The sequence below is a fragment of the Lates calcarifer genome, linkage group LG15, assembly GCF_001640805.2.
Source record: "Lates calcarifer isolate ASB-BC8 linkage group LG15, TLL_Latcal_v3, whole genome shotgun sequence".
In the NCBI taxonomy this organism is placed as follows: Eukaryota; Metazoa; Chordata; class Actinopteri; family Centropomidae; genus Lates; species Lates calcarifer.
Window position 1 is genome coordinate 8204410 of NC_066847.1, and position 14946 is coordinate 8219355.

The 14946-nt window shown below is 40.4% G+C and overlaps 1 protein-coding gene across 2 annotated transcripts; it reads left to right on the plus strand.

Moving 5' to 3' along the window:
- Positions 1-127: 127 nt before the first annotated feature.
- Positions 128-14282, plus strand: mtf1 (metal-regulatory transcription factor 1). Of its 2 annotated transcripts, XM_018698560.2 has the most exons (12): positions 128-225; positions 1873-2400; positions 5419-5657; positions 6515-6646; positions 6860-6933; positions 7507-7640; positions 8197-8274; positions 8511-8613; positions 8701-9365; positions 9764-9833; positions 10527-10786; positions 10934-14282. In XM_018698560.2, the coding sequence occupies exons 2-12, from the start codon at positions 1933-1935 to the stop codon at positions 11012-11014; spliced, it is 2304 nt and encodes a 767-aa protein (XP_018554076.1). In that variant the 5' UTR covers positions 128-225; positions 1873-1932; the 3' UTR covers positions 11015-14282. The 2 variants fall into 2 exon arrangements, with proteins under 2 accessions (XP_018554076.1, XP_018554070.1); XM_018698554.2 differs by having other exon boundaries at positions 10527-14282.
- The last annotated feature ends 664 nt before the right edge of the window (positions 14283-14946 follow it).

Consider the following 14946-nt stretch of genomic DNA (forward strand, 5'->3'; position numbering starts at 1 on the left):
TCCTCATTGAATCACATTTGCCAAACAGGAAGAAAAAGTTATGTTTCATGTTTAGAAAGAATAATGTTCTCGTGTTTTACTTTAGCTTTAATTATGATCTTTAATTTCCCATAATACATCACGAATGGCTGTGAGTCTGTGACGTTGTGTGGTATCCTAGGGAGGGGATAGGAAGAAAGTGCTAAACATTCAAAGCACAGAGATAAGGCTTGACTTTCCAAACAGGTAAATATATTTTAATGTCATTTCCTTTCAGCGTGCTAGTTTATCCCTTGATAACGCAGAGCTTGTTATCCGCCTCGCATAGAAGATGGGTAATATAAGCTGTCGACAGTGAGCTGGCTAACGTTACTAGCCAGCTAGCTCCCTAGCTCAGCTAACGTATGAGCTAAATCGTTGCTAGTTAATTTAGCCAGCTACCTAACGTTCATTTAACTAACCTAGCTGGGGCTCAGACTTAAGACAAAAAAATGACTGGTGTGTTGACCCTACAATCAAGCCACATCACGTTAAGATATACGAATAACGATAGACTTATTATTGAAAATGCACGAACTACGTGCGGTTTGGCATCTATGTGTAGCAGCTAGCAAGCTAGCGACATATATGAGGCTAGTAACGATATGACCAAGATGTACTTTGTGAAATAGCGTCAGGTAAATAATCAACCAGCGAATTGTAACACAGTCAGCTAACAGTAACGTTACATGAAATTAGTTCAAACGACTTAAATTTGGAAGTTACCGGTTATGGTTACTGTTTATCAGGTTATTCTGTTTACAAACCCCGCAGTATTGTAAAACGTTAGCCAGCTATGTCGACTTCAGAAAAGTTACTTGACATTGTCGTGTGAGTGTGACATCTTTCCTAAGTTACTCATAACATTTCATGAAAGTCAGCCTGAGGAGTTATATTCGGCTAGAAATCATCAGTTTGTTGGCTGAGTTTAGCCTCTACTGTCTCGTGACTTCTGTCATTTGAATCAGAAACTTCTAGAGCCCGATGTGATAGTTTCCTCTTAACAGGGTTAATATGCGATATTAAGAGGGAACATGGCGTTTTTCAATGACACATTGAAGTCTGACTTAGGAGTAGACGAACGTATTTATGTAGGTATTTAATGTTGTCAAAGCCTCTTTCTAGACATGGCACATATGTGTGGCTAGTTGCTGGCAAGATGACAAAGGTGCTTTCTAGAAACACAGTAGGTCTCATGTTATGATCATTTTAGCAATACCACCCCCAGGCATGTTTAAATATTAGATATTTTTTTATTTTATTATATACTTATTATATATTCCAATGTGAATATTAATTCCTGTCTGATAGGTTGTTTTTCCCTTAAAAATTACCTGGTTAGAAGAATGACATCTATGCCTTCTCCATCAATGAAAATTTGTTGGAGAAGGAAACTTGAATAGCTCATCAATACTTTGTTCTGCTGCCATGTTTGGGGCAGGTTTGCTTATTGCCTGCATTCAAACTAAACATAGAGAAGCAGAATTAATTTTTCATACATTGTATATCCAGAACAACCTCCCAGAAGACATCAAGTCTGTACCAACACACTCTTTTAAATTTAGATTTAAATAGTTTTCATCTGGCACTGCCTTTAACTGAATAAGCAATTCATATATATCTTGCAGTGCACTCTAATCCTGTGTATTTTGATAACAATTTGTGTTTCTCTTATATCTTATCGTTCTATTTTTTATGTCTTATGTAAAGCACTTTGAATTGTCCTGTCCTTGAAAAGTGCTTCACAAATAACTTGCAATGCAATGCCACACACTACTCTTGACTTAAATAAACAAACTCTATTGCTTAACAAAAGCGACAACAAAAAAGTTATTTTGGTAATTTATTTTTCAGGCAGGTTAACAGTGTGAGTGTGTAGTCCTCCTTGCCAAGGAAGGAGAGGCACCAGGGACCATGAGTGAGAATGGCCCTCATACGGAGGCGCCCATGTACTTTGAGGTGGAGGTGGATCACCTGGAGCGGGACGACGAAGAAGAAGAAGACAAGATCCACTTTGACAAAGATGATGACTTGATCGCTGAGCCTTCGTCGTCTTCTGGTCGGGTGTATGACCGCACCACAGTGCTCATTGAGCGGGATCCCATCCGGCTGGATGAGGAGGGCGAAGAGGAGGGTCACTGTGGAGGGGACGAAGATGGAGTAACCTTCTTGACTGAGGGGGAGGGTGATGGAGATGAGGAGGAGGGCTCTTTGGCCTTCATGGCCGACCCTGATGCCATGTCACAGGGCTATGTGCACCACACAATTTCTGCAGACCAGATCCAGTTCACAATAAACCCAGGCTCCACCCCCATGCCACGCAACATAGAGGGGGCCACGCTCACCCTGCACTCTGAGTGCCCTGAGACCAAGCAGCGAGAGGTAAGTCTAAATAAGTGCATCTTGTCCAAATGATATACAGCTGCTACATACTGATGAAATGTTAATGTGCCAGTGAAAAGATACCCTAGTTTCTGAATGCTCATAGATGCGCACAGATTTCAATAAGCAGCTTCCTCTTGCTTATAAGCTTTGTGATTATCATTCAGTAGAATGTTGCATAAATTTATTTTCACACACCAGTTACCACGCACAGATGGGTAGCATTTCAATAGAATATGGTCAGCTATTACTGCTGAGATAATGCTTAGTTTTGTTTGGTTATTGTTGAGGTAATTTCTTGGTTTTGTTTGTGGAAGTTTGTCTACTTATTCCAGCTCATTGCTTAATGGAACAGTAAATGGTTTAAAGATTTTTCTAATGTCCTAATGGTCTTACAACCTGAGACAAATAGACTCACTTCTTTTTAATTGCAGATACGTTAATTTGCTTGAAAGTCTTTCAGAATGAGCTTCCCCAGCAGCCTAACTCTTGTTGCTCTGCTTATTTGGCTTAGATACACCTGACCACCTCAAAGATGGTGTCACCCTGCTTCCACAGTGTTAGACCTTGGCTTTGCCTACTCACAACCCACTCTGCCTCCTATCCATGTTCCTGTGGTAAATTTGACATACTTTGACACCTATCCCAGCCTAATTAGTGGAAGTGCACTATAAAACCATCTGACAGCACAGCAAGTGTGCACTGGTAAAGCAGCTGGTCCTTGCCAAATGCAAGGCAGGGAGCTGAGGGACTGCAGGGAATAACGTAGTCCCCACTCAACAAATTTCTTGGTACAGGAACAGACACATATACTGGTTCTCTTTTATTGCAAATTTGTGAAGAGTTTGTGGTACATTTTCTTGTCTCTAAGCAATAAGAAACTGCATAAAATATCTCTAACAAGAACACAACATCAACAAAATGGTGCAACACTGTTCTGTTGGTTCTTAGTCATAAGAAAAGACAGACAATTCTTGGTGATGTATCACATCCCCTTTTTAAGTGAAAATGATTTGTTAATATGAGGTTGAGGGTACTGTCTCTGAGGTATTGTGCCTGCAGGTCTTTTTAAACCACCAGCATAGCATCACTAAACAAACAAAATATGAAATATGATACTGTGTGTGTGATGGTTGGGTTTTAGTGTTATTGCTGATCACTAGGCACCGTATTTGTTTAATCTGTATATAATGTTAGATGTGGTCTTTGCCAGTGTTATAATGTTATGATGTAATTTGTTACGGCTTTGTTACGACGATTGCCACAGGCACAGAATTAATTTCCAAGGGGACAGTAAACTAAACCAGTCACTTCTGTCACTTCACTATCCCTTAACAAAAGCATACACAGCAGAAACTGGAGGACACTTCTAATAAAATTAACTCCATCTGGGTATTTTGTCAAATATTATTTTGGCTTTGCACTTAAAACCTTACTGCCTTTTAATGGAACATTTACATAACTGCTGATGTGAGCTGTGATGTGGTTAAATTTATGATGCTGCTGTGTGCATTCAATCCAGTGTGTACTACAAAGAAAAAGCAATTTAACAATTCAGAAGCATGAGAGGAGTATGGGGCACCCAAGTGTTGCCATTTCCTATAAACAAATGGAAAATTCTAGCCTCCTGTTCAATAGGTGTCAGAATAAAATCTAATGACTCTCTCTCACATAACCATTTAATTTGTAATGGAGTGGTATTTTCCACTATGAATGTCAGAGACCAAAGCATACAGTGCTCTCTCACTGTGATCATACTGGTGGTGGGGAAGAGTCACGAACGTGTGGGAGATGAATACAGCACTGAGCTGCAAGCTTTAGCAGGCTTCCCACAGTGGCTTTGCATGGATGTTTGCTTAACAAATGAGCTCCCACATCTTTAAAATCAAAATGAATGGCTTTAGACTACCCATCACTCAGTTTTGTTCTTTTTACAGTAAATGTTACTTAATGTGCCTGAGCATGTGTTTTGAAATGAAGGATGCATGAACATTGTGGGGTGTTCACTGATGCATGAGTTATTTTCCCTGTTGACAAAGACATCAGTCCATGCACTGTGAGGAATGTTAAATGCTGTGAAAAAACAACAATGAAACATGTAGATGCATTAGTGCTTACAGTTATGTTATGCTTTACAGTCAGGTTGTTTTTTGGGGGTAGGGCTATTTTGCTGTTTAAATTCAGCATTAGGCTGAAAATGTTATTTCAGTTGTCTTGCTTTTGGATGAAGTTTGGCTAAAACTGTTGGGAGACAAATATCCTGAAGGTTTCATTAACATATATTAGAGGTGCGTTTATTACTTTGTGTAAAAATTACATTTCTATTAAAAAGAAATCTCTCACTTGCTAATTTTCCAACTTTACTGGCTACGCAGCAAAGTGGAGAACTGCTTTATCTGATGCAGTCTGGGGTAAACATGCAGTCTTTTATCTTGAGAGTCATGTTCATGGGACACAGTTGGAAATTATTATGTTATATGTATTTTTATTTTACATCTCTAAGAGGAACAAGGCAGTAAGTTACAGGAATAATGTCTGCTGAAAGAGAAGATTCTCCTGTCGAGGTGGCCAGCCACAAGCTTTCTCCCTCATGCTTTATGTTCAGTACAGGGTAGCATTTTTCGAAGAAAAGAATGGACTGCCTCAGGGCTTTTGTGTGAGAAGAGACCAGGAGACTGCCACACTGCAATGAAGTTCAGCTGTGAAACAGAATTGGATGGGATGTTTTGCATTGGGGATGGGGGGTTAGGCATCACCGCTGTCCTTTGTGCTCTCTCGCTTCATGTGCTGACGGGCAGCTGAGTCATTGAGTTGAAGTCCCCTCTGAAAGGTCACACTGACTCAGACTGTCACTTCATCGTATGGCAAGGCTGGTTATTTCTGAGCTGAATTCACAAATTACTTTTTCCCTAGCTTTTTCGAAGTACAAGTTAAAGACTGTTTAGTTCATGTTTACAATGTGATTTCAGTTTACTGTGTTCAGGTAATGACCTTCCATTCCTCTCCTCCTTCTTTCAGGTGAAGCGCTACCAGTGTATGTTTGAGGGCTGCACAAGGACATACAGTACGGCGGGGAACTTGCGAACACACCAGAAGACACACCGTGGCGAGTATACATTCGTTTGTAATCAACAGGGCTGTGGAAAGGCCTTCCTCACTTCATACAGTCTCAAGATCCATGTCCGTGTTCACACCAAGGAGAAGCCGTTTGAGTGTGATGTGCAAGGCTGTGAGAAAGCCTTCAACACACTATACAGGTGAGCCTATCTGCAGCTTTGTTGTGTTGTGTTTTATTTCTCCTCATGGTACTGTTTTCATGGTGCTTTGATGCTAGATGGTAAAATATAGAAAGTAAAACAACAGTCCCCTCCCTAACTGCAAGCTGCCCCCTAATTACCCATCCTCCCTAAATGAAAATACCCCTTTAATCCAAACACCCCCAACCTGGGGACATTGCACAGGTAACAAGAGATCTGTTGTTGTGTGTCTAAATCCTGTAGTGTTTTTTGTTGTTGTAAATTTCTGCCCCTTTAGCTTAACTCAAACTTTTTGTAAAGGGGGGAGATTTTGGTCATTCCAGACACTGTGTATCTTATGCCAGACATGTTCTTATGCAAATGCCAGACATGTGCTTCGCTCATGACATTTTCAGCATTTAGATTTTGCCGTGATCTCAACCATTTCACATCCGAGCCCTCTGGTCCCTATTGGCTCAGTTGCTATGACAACATGTCTGGGGCTTGGTGGAGCTGTGCCACTGGCATCAACTCCTTGTCAGAGGCTGTTACTCAGGGCAGCAAAGCAATGCCACACATGGGTGGATTGTCTTTTTAATAACATTACTTTCCTCTCGCCTCTTTCGTGCCACCCAGATTCTTTCATACGACCACCGCTGAGAGAATGTGTGTACTTTGCTCAGTTGTTTTCCCTGTCTGATTAGATTCTGTTGCTGCCTGAATGTGAACTCAACTGTCTTGTTCATGTGCTTTGCAGACAGTTTAAATTAAGAGCAGCAGCAATCAACAGATGCCATTTAAAGCCACTCTGCTTAGTTAGTGTATCTCTGCATGTCTCCCATTGTGGTGTAATGAAACACACTTGATTGTCTCTTCAGACTAAAAGCACACCAGAGACTTCACACAGGCAAGACATTCAACTGTGAATCGGAGGGATGCACAAAGTACTTTACCACGCTCAGCGACCTGAGGAAGCACATTCGCACTCACACTGGGGAGAAACCATTCCGGTGAGCATTTCCATTATCACAACAGGATTAACCCACTCCTTTTAGAGGATACAGTATATGTATATGATTAGTCAAGAGTACTTACTTTTCTAGCAGGGGCATAGCTTTACTGTAAATGAGTTATCAACTCCACTGTCTTGAACAATCATCACTGTCTTTTTGCCTGTGGTCTGAAGCATTTTTAACATTATTTTTTTCTGTCTTTGTCTTCAGGTGTGACCATGATGGCTGTGGCAAAGCTTTTGCTGCAAGTCATCACCTAAAAACACATGTACGGACTCACACAGGTACATACTAGTGGTGTGTTTTATGTTTATGTAACCTTGATTTATCTAGGGTAGCTTGAACAAGGACATGTTTATTTTTCAGTTATGCCTGATTTGCATTTACATTGTCACTAGTGCCTCCCACACAGAGTTAATTTGAGTAGTCTAACCAAAGAGATTTTTCCTGCAGCCAAAAACATTTTTGTGTTGTTTTGTATTTACCATTTCCATACTAGGTTAGAGAGCAGAAATTCAAAAGGGTGTGTTCATGTACACTTGTATTGATTGGACAAATAATCCAGTTGTAAGTTTCCAGTTAGTCAGCTGAGGCCAAGTTCTTTGCTCAAGTGCTTGCTCAAGCTGTGTGCCTGTGTTTCTAGTTGTATATCCTATAAATCAATGAAATATAATGTTTAAATCATAGTACAGTTAATGGGCATTATCTGACATGCATGGAGCTAGTTAGTGCATGTGTGTTTTTTCAGTTTCTTCCAAAGTTAAAGATAAAGTACCAACTTTTATCTTGACTGTTTAACAGTAAAGATTAACTCTTACCTTTCTATCTTTTTACATCTTCTATCTCTGTCTCTGTAGGTGAGAAGCCATTCAACTGTCCCAGTGACGGCTGTGAGAAGACTTTTAGCAGCCAGTACAGTCTGAAGAGTCACATCCGGGGCCATGACAAAGGACAGCCCTTTAGCGTCACCCTCACCCACCCGCTCTCTGAAGTGAGTCACAGGCCAGCAACTTCTTAGTGCTGGACACTTTCTCTCTTCATGTTGGCACTATGGTCTTGTTCGCTATGTGCAACATGACCCTTTCATCTTCATAGTATTACTTCTTGGAAATTGGTGAATTGTTTACAACTTGTGTTATACACACACAACATTAAGTGCATGTCAGTCAAAAACAAAACACGCCTGCATGATGTGAACATTTACAAATGTTTGCAAATGAGTTAGAGGGGTTCACACTACTCCTCATTATGATAAATCTTTTTAGTTATAATGAAAAAGAAACAGCTTTAGCTCAAACTACTCCAATGAAAACACATTTTGCATGTCTTCCTCAAAGGAATAGTTATTAATTGTCATCACTAAATACTAGTTTATCTTTTGTGCTCAACTGTTCCTTTTAAGTAAAACCTAGTCAATTACATAAAAATGCAGTAGGTGTTGCATTCTTTACATTCTTTTCCAGGTTTGCTCCCCTGTCATGTTTGCATGACTCAGCACTTGATCCTGTGGCAAGTTTAATTAGGACCTATTCATCTCTTAATTACAGGATGCAAATCACTCGCTGTGCCTCAGTGACTTGAGCCTCATCTCTACAGACTCAGAGCTACGAGAGAACATCCATAATGTAAGTCTTGCCTTTGGTTCAGCTTTGTCACTCACACATTTGATTGAAGATGTAGAGGAGCTGTCAGTAAAGATGTGAATTAAAAGGCATATTTTTTTGACATCTAAGCTTACATGTCATTTTGTATCCATTGTAATAAGCATTGAGGTAAAACAAGCGTGTCCAGCTGTTGTGATACTTAGTAAGGTCACTTAATGTATTCGTTAAATCTTTTGTTAATTTTAATGTTATTACAGGCTCAAAATTTGGACCTCAACAATGTGACACCTGTGAAAATCTTTGAGCTCATGTTCCAGAGTCCTGAAAATAGTGTCAGCCAAGATGATGCCCATCACAACGGTAACAACATTTCAAAACCTTAAATTTCAAAACCTCCACTTGTATCGAAGGTTCTTGGTCTGATGGAGTTTTTATTTCCTTCTTTAGAGAGCCTTGCTGAACCCTTCTGCCTAGAGACCTCTACCCAGCCGGGAGTGACTGATGCCTCGTCTCTCATCTCTTTCTCTATTAATCCTACCTCCTCATCTTCATGTTCCCACACAACTGCAGTCATGGAGGCTTCTTCCCAGCCCAGTCAGAGCTCTTCCTCTCAGGCCTCCACCTCTGCCTCTGTCACTGCGACTGTCAGCTCTGCACAGCCTCCCTCTTTCATGCAACTAAGCGGGCCACAGCAGATCTCCGATGTGCCTGCTCAGGCTTCTGTCCAAGCACCAAACCATGCCCCATCCCAGCACTACGTGGCACTGCCACCCACATTCCTGCAGCCGGACAGTGCCACCCAGACCACTCCTCTACCACCACCCATCTCTGCTCCTCCCACAGTGGCTCCAGCGCTGACCACTGCAGCATCAGGCACTGCTGCTGTGTCTGTTGTTGCAGCCACAACAGATGCTCTGGCAGCTGTGGCTCAACCTGTGCCTTTGGCCACCAACCCTGTCGCTAACTCTGGCCCTGGTCTGGCTCCCACCCCTGCCACCATCACCATAGCACCCACCCAGAACCTGCTGCCGCCCAGCTTGGTCATGTCTGATCAGAACCTCCAGTGGATCCTCAGCAGTGCTGCCAGCAGCCAGCAGAACCCAGAGCAAGCAGTGAGTAGTGCTCCGACACAGTGTTTGTACAAAAAAATGGTGACTTGATTTGCATTGGTCTTGATTTTGTAATGAGTTCTTCAGTTTAAAAACACATTCCCATGTGCATTGCAGTGCAAATTTGGGATTTGTTGCACTTTGCCATCTGATCTTACATAGATTTGCTCATGCAATGTTAATTTAACAAAAGATCACATTAAGTACAACAATTGGTAGAGATGTGATCAGAATGGACTCAGTATTGACAGTAGCTTTTTATCAATATTGCTTTCAACACAACCACATCCCTTTGATACAGCAGGCAATTCTGGTGAAGCAATTTCATGATACTGTGTGATATAGTTTCCTTAGCTTTTTAAAATCCTGCTTGAACTGTGGTGTTCAATGTTTGTTCACAGTCACATCAAGGAGCTCCAAAAGTGGAAAAAGTTTTCTTCACCACAGCCATACCAGTTGGAGGAAATGCTGGTGAGTCAGTGTGTGCTGAATTATTATGGTTCTTCATTTTATGGATATTGAAATCATAAATTTGTTTTGCCATCCAGTGGAGTACTTAGGTTTAATAGGATTAATTAGATAATAGATTTGTCTCCAGTGAACTCCACTATACTGTCACAATGCTTTTATTATACAAATGCAATTTCAAGATGCTGACACCCAGTTAATGCACAGTGCTAGAGACAGTCTCCCATTATAATATTTGATAATAAAACTGACAAGTAACAGAACAGGACCAATAGCATTCAAAACATTCAGGAACTATTAGAGGAGAATGTATTAAACTGGAGAAAAAGTAGTATTGGTCAGAAAGTAACATGAGGATGACATAGACCTGTTCAAATCGAGTACTGCTTGTTCCTCCACAGTGTAAGGGCCTTGCTGGAAATAGTGATATCATCTTGGGCTGAGTAATGATTGGTCATTATTGATTAATGAATCAGATATATTTTATACATATACTTTATATTAATTGTATATTTTGTGAGTATGTGTAGCATTAACTCAGCCAACAAGTGGTGAATGCCACCTTCTACCAAGCAGTTTGTAATTTCTCACCTCCTGCCTTTAATTTTTTTTATCCTAAATATTTTCTTTTGCAGGACATTTGGAAAGCATATTATAAAGGATTGCTATAAACTTGCTCACTTTTGTCTGTTTCAGGTAACTCAGTTCAGCAGATCGGCCTCAGCCTGCCAGTCATCATCATCAAACAGGAGGAATCCTGCCAGTGCCAGTGTGCCTGCAGGGACTCGGCTAAAGAGAAGAGTTCAAAGAGTGCCTCCTCCATCGTTTCAGCCCCAGCACAGCAGCACCCATCGGAGCCCCCTCCTCCCCCACTATCCCAGCCCTCAGAGCCTCCTCACCATCCAGCTCCAGCAACTTCATCCTCATCATGCTGTCTCCCCGAGTCTTCCTCTAAGGTGGGTGAGGTGAGCCTGGAGGCCCCCTCTTCTTCCTCCTCCTCAGCTCAGACTTTCTCCAGGATAGTGAGCAACACTGCCACTACCAACCCTCCCCCATCTGACGGGTTAGCCAATATGGACGTCTCGGACTTCCTCTCCCTGCAGAGCCCTGAGACAGCTGCCAACATTGAGGCTCTGCTGCTCGTCGCGGATGACTTCAACATGGCCACTGATGGCAATCCTTAGAAGAGCTGCCTTCTGAGTCTGGCACCATACGTTTTCTGTTGCACCTACTCATCCACAGGCATCGATTCCACCCACATCTCAAGTCACGCTCCTCTGTGACGCCTCGTCTTTCTTCCTATATAGTGTGTGCTCCGAACCCTCTGTACCTGCACTGCATTCTGTTCTGTATGGCATTGTGCAACATATATACACAAACTATGAATACTCTCTGTTGAGACTCATTGCAGTAGTTGAGTTTTTAGAAACAGGATTAGTTTGCTTATTGAGATTTAGCAAGGTTAATGCTAATTAATGCAGGGAAAAGGCAGTAGATCCTTTGTTAAAAACATTATCAAACTGTATATAACAACCTTTGACATCCACTCTGATTTGAATGAAACAAGCGAGTGTTGTCCAAGCACTGATAACTTAAGAGTTCCATTTTCCTGGCTTGAAGGTCACACACCTGAGCAGGAAAACAAAACTTGTCTGTATATCCTTGTACTGTACCACAGGTCCTAACAAATGCTTAAAGCTGGTATGCAACTGACCAGAGTGCACTGTATATTAGAGGAATTTGCTATAATTTTACCAAGCATCGATCCCAACAAGAATTTGAAGGGGTTGGCCACATAACTCCTCATACAGCTGTCATACAAGATGAAGTGATTTCCTCAGTATTTTTGTTATTCTAGTAAGACTAGTGTAGTCCAGAAAATGTGATGATTCTTTTTTTTTTACTTCTTCTGACAGTTACTAATTGAGAGAAAAACCTGTGATCAAATCTGCCTGTCTCTTTACGTGAAATTAAGTCAATACATCAATAAGTTGCCTATAACTTAAACTAATTTAAAAATTGTACATGTTAATTTATTTAAATGCTTGATTTTTTCGTTATACTGGTAATACTATTATCTTCAAGATAATCTCTAAGAAAAATCTATTATTAATTTATTCCAATCACTTGTTGTATTTTTAAGTTGAGCTGTTTTTGTTACTGAATTGCTTTCCTTTGAAGAACGTACTGGGTATTGCTAAAAGCAAGTTTGAGAAAAGAGGCACCTATAGTAGACTGCACAGTGAAGCAAATTATCCTCTAGGATCTGCTTGTTTGCAAAAAGTGTCCACAATGAAACCGTAAGGAACTACTGTCAACATCCCATGTTTTATAGGGTTGTGACCCTCTCAGGGATGCATCAAGTCATGACTGGTCCTGGTTCCCTTAATTTGTTACTCAGACATGCATTTTCCTTACCAGATGCCCCACACTTGCAGTAGCCCTACGTTTTTGCTGCACTCTTCCCTGTTTATTGCACACTAACTTGTAAAGTGAGTAATCTGACAGCTTGTTTGCTGAGGTGCAGCACCACTACCGACTTTTTGTATACAACTGCTGTAAAGTAGCATTTAAAAGATGGTGTCCTGGCGACAGTGTATATACAGTACATTTTAGTGTAAACCTCTTTGAGAAACTTGTAGATTATTCTAGAATTTGTATTTTTGTATAGACTTTTGAATTACTAACTCTCAGAGTTTGGAGCTAATGTATACCCCCTATATCCTTGCATTCTTCTCCCAGCCACATTTGTGCAGAGTAGTTTTGAGTTTTTGCTGTGTTTAGTTGAGTAGTTCTATAAGCAGCTGGGCCTCTGTACAGTCCCCATAGTAACAAAATATATGTAACACATCGCCCCCTGCTCAGAGTATAATTTAACAGTATTGTTTCATATGGGACACAATGCAATGATGATAAAAGAGAAGGCATTATGCCCTGTATAGTAGAGTGTAGAGCTACTTGGCCTTACAACATTAACTGTTCTATGAGCCTCCTTGCCTTGACAGTCTCTGCTACAGACTTGCCATTGACATGCCAACACCTTCATCCTCATTGAGTCTCAGGCAATCACTTCCAGCATGAGATATCACACAGGCAAAAATCAGAGACAGAAAAGCTTGATCTGTGTTGTTGTTTTCCAGCTGAAATGTTTGGAATGTCATGAATGGATATGCAGCATTTCTAAAAAGAATATATATAAAAATCACCTACATAACAGATGCATTTTAGTTCCAGGTTGTAGGGATCAACTGGCTTTTTTGTGCTATAATTTGCGGGATTGGAGCTTTCCCTTCATTCACTGGTGCCAAGAAGTTAGTTAGATATGTTGTTAATGGCTCCAGTCACATTTTGTGCTAAGAACCATTCCACGTATGCAGTATTCGATATTGGGAGTGTCTAAATCTGAAGTTTGCTCCATTGAATTGCAAAATATTGTAATAATTTACTCACCATTTCCCTGTCAAGGCACTTAATGAAATTACTGCCAGGAGCCACGCTCATTACCACCAATAAATACCAATAAACATTTGCATACATGCATACCGTCAATGAACACAACTATGCAATTTTCAGTGGCATTCACACATTTAAATACTGACTCCCAAGACAAAAAAAAAAGGTTATTCCTCCCTCCATGACATATTCTGCTACAACCGTATATGCAGAACTCCAGTGGCAAAAGTTACCTTTCCAGTGCATACGTTAAGCATGCTTCTTGATCTCCAGTGTATTGCATTTCATATTTCACATTTAGCATGGTGTGAATTTGGACTTTGTAGTGTGTCCAAGTACTGTTCCCATGAATGTTGCACCACATCTATCCCTTATACATGTTTTGCCTCCGAGGTAACTGGTTTAAAAACCAACTGGATTTGTTTGAAGGAGTACTTAGTGAATGAATGATTCTGTTTTAAGAATTATTTTTGGTCAAATGCAAGCAGCTTTTCCTTTTATTTTTACACTATATGGGTACATGTTTCATTTTGGGCTCACTCCAATTTCTGTAATCATCTCAGCCTTTCACATATTTAAATTTGACATGTGGATAATTTGTTGGCTTATCTTCACCAATGAAAGTCAAACTTTACAGCTGAAGTTTACCTGAAACTGTAACATCAGCAAATCACTGATGGTGACATTTGTTTGGAAGCAGATTGTTTGCTCACAAATGCATAGCCTCAGTGTTTTTGGAAATTGAGATGCAGAATTTCTGCCATCTCCAACATTTTTCCAAATGGGCAATATTTAAAAGAGAGAGAGAGGAAACTATATGCTTCCAAAGGAATGTCTTGACACCCAAAGAGTGAGGAATTGTTAAGGATTTGTATTTTTTAAAAGAATGTATAATGTGAAAATGTTTGCTTATGCTTGTTTCGTATAAAGTAATATGATAAATAACTTTCTGAATTGAGAGCAATATAATACTAATAAAACCTTATCCTTGTCACTGAATCTTTTCTCCTTTGATTTAAATTAGTTTATTATAATTGTATTTAATAGCATAAAATTTAATAGAGAAAAAGAAAACACAGGTTTTCTGCTTCTGGTCACTTCTGTGATAAGGACACATCCTGGAGAGATTTCCTCTGTGGGACACAACTTAGGTTAACCTTCAAAATCTGCAATAAAGAGGGTCCAGAGTCCAAAAAAAGTAAGGGGGGGCGAGCTCACCACTAGAATATCACTCAGATCCTTCAAGTCATTCAGGACTCTTTCACACATGGTTATCTTGTCAGACAGGGTCACCAGTTTGTCCTCAACGTCCTCCAGTTGCTATGGACGACAAAACCAGTTAGTTTTGACAGAAAAACTTTTTTTAAAGTCTAGCTTCAGATTAAAACTGACCTGTTTGGTCGTCGAAACGCCGTCTTCAGTCCGCTGAGGTACTGTACCTTCTGTACAGCCTGTAACTGTTTTACAAAGACACTTAGAGAAATATAATGACACAACTACGCTGAAAAAGTGCATGATTTGTTACCTGTGTCAGAGGTCATGACAACAGACATATTTGTCCTATAAACGCCGCATTTCTGTAGTGTGTGTGCTCTCTGCGTTTTTAAGCAGGCACACACAGGTGACTTCAATTTTCCTAATGAATGACTGATTATGAAGGCAG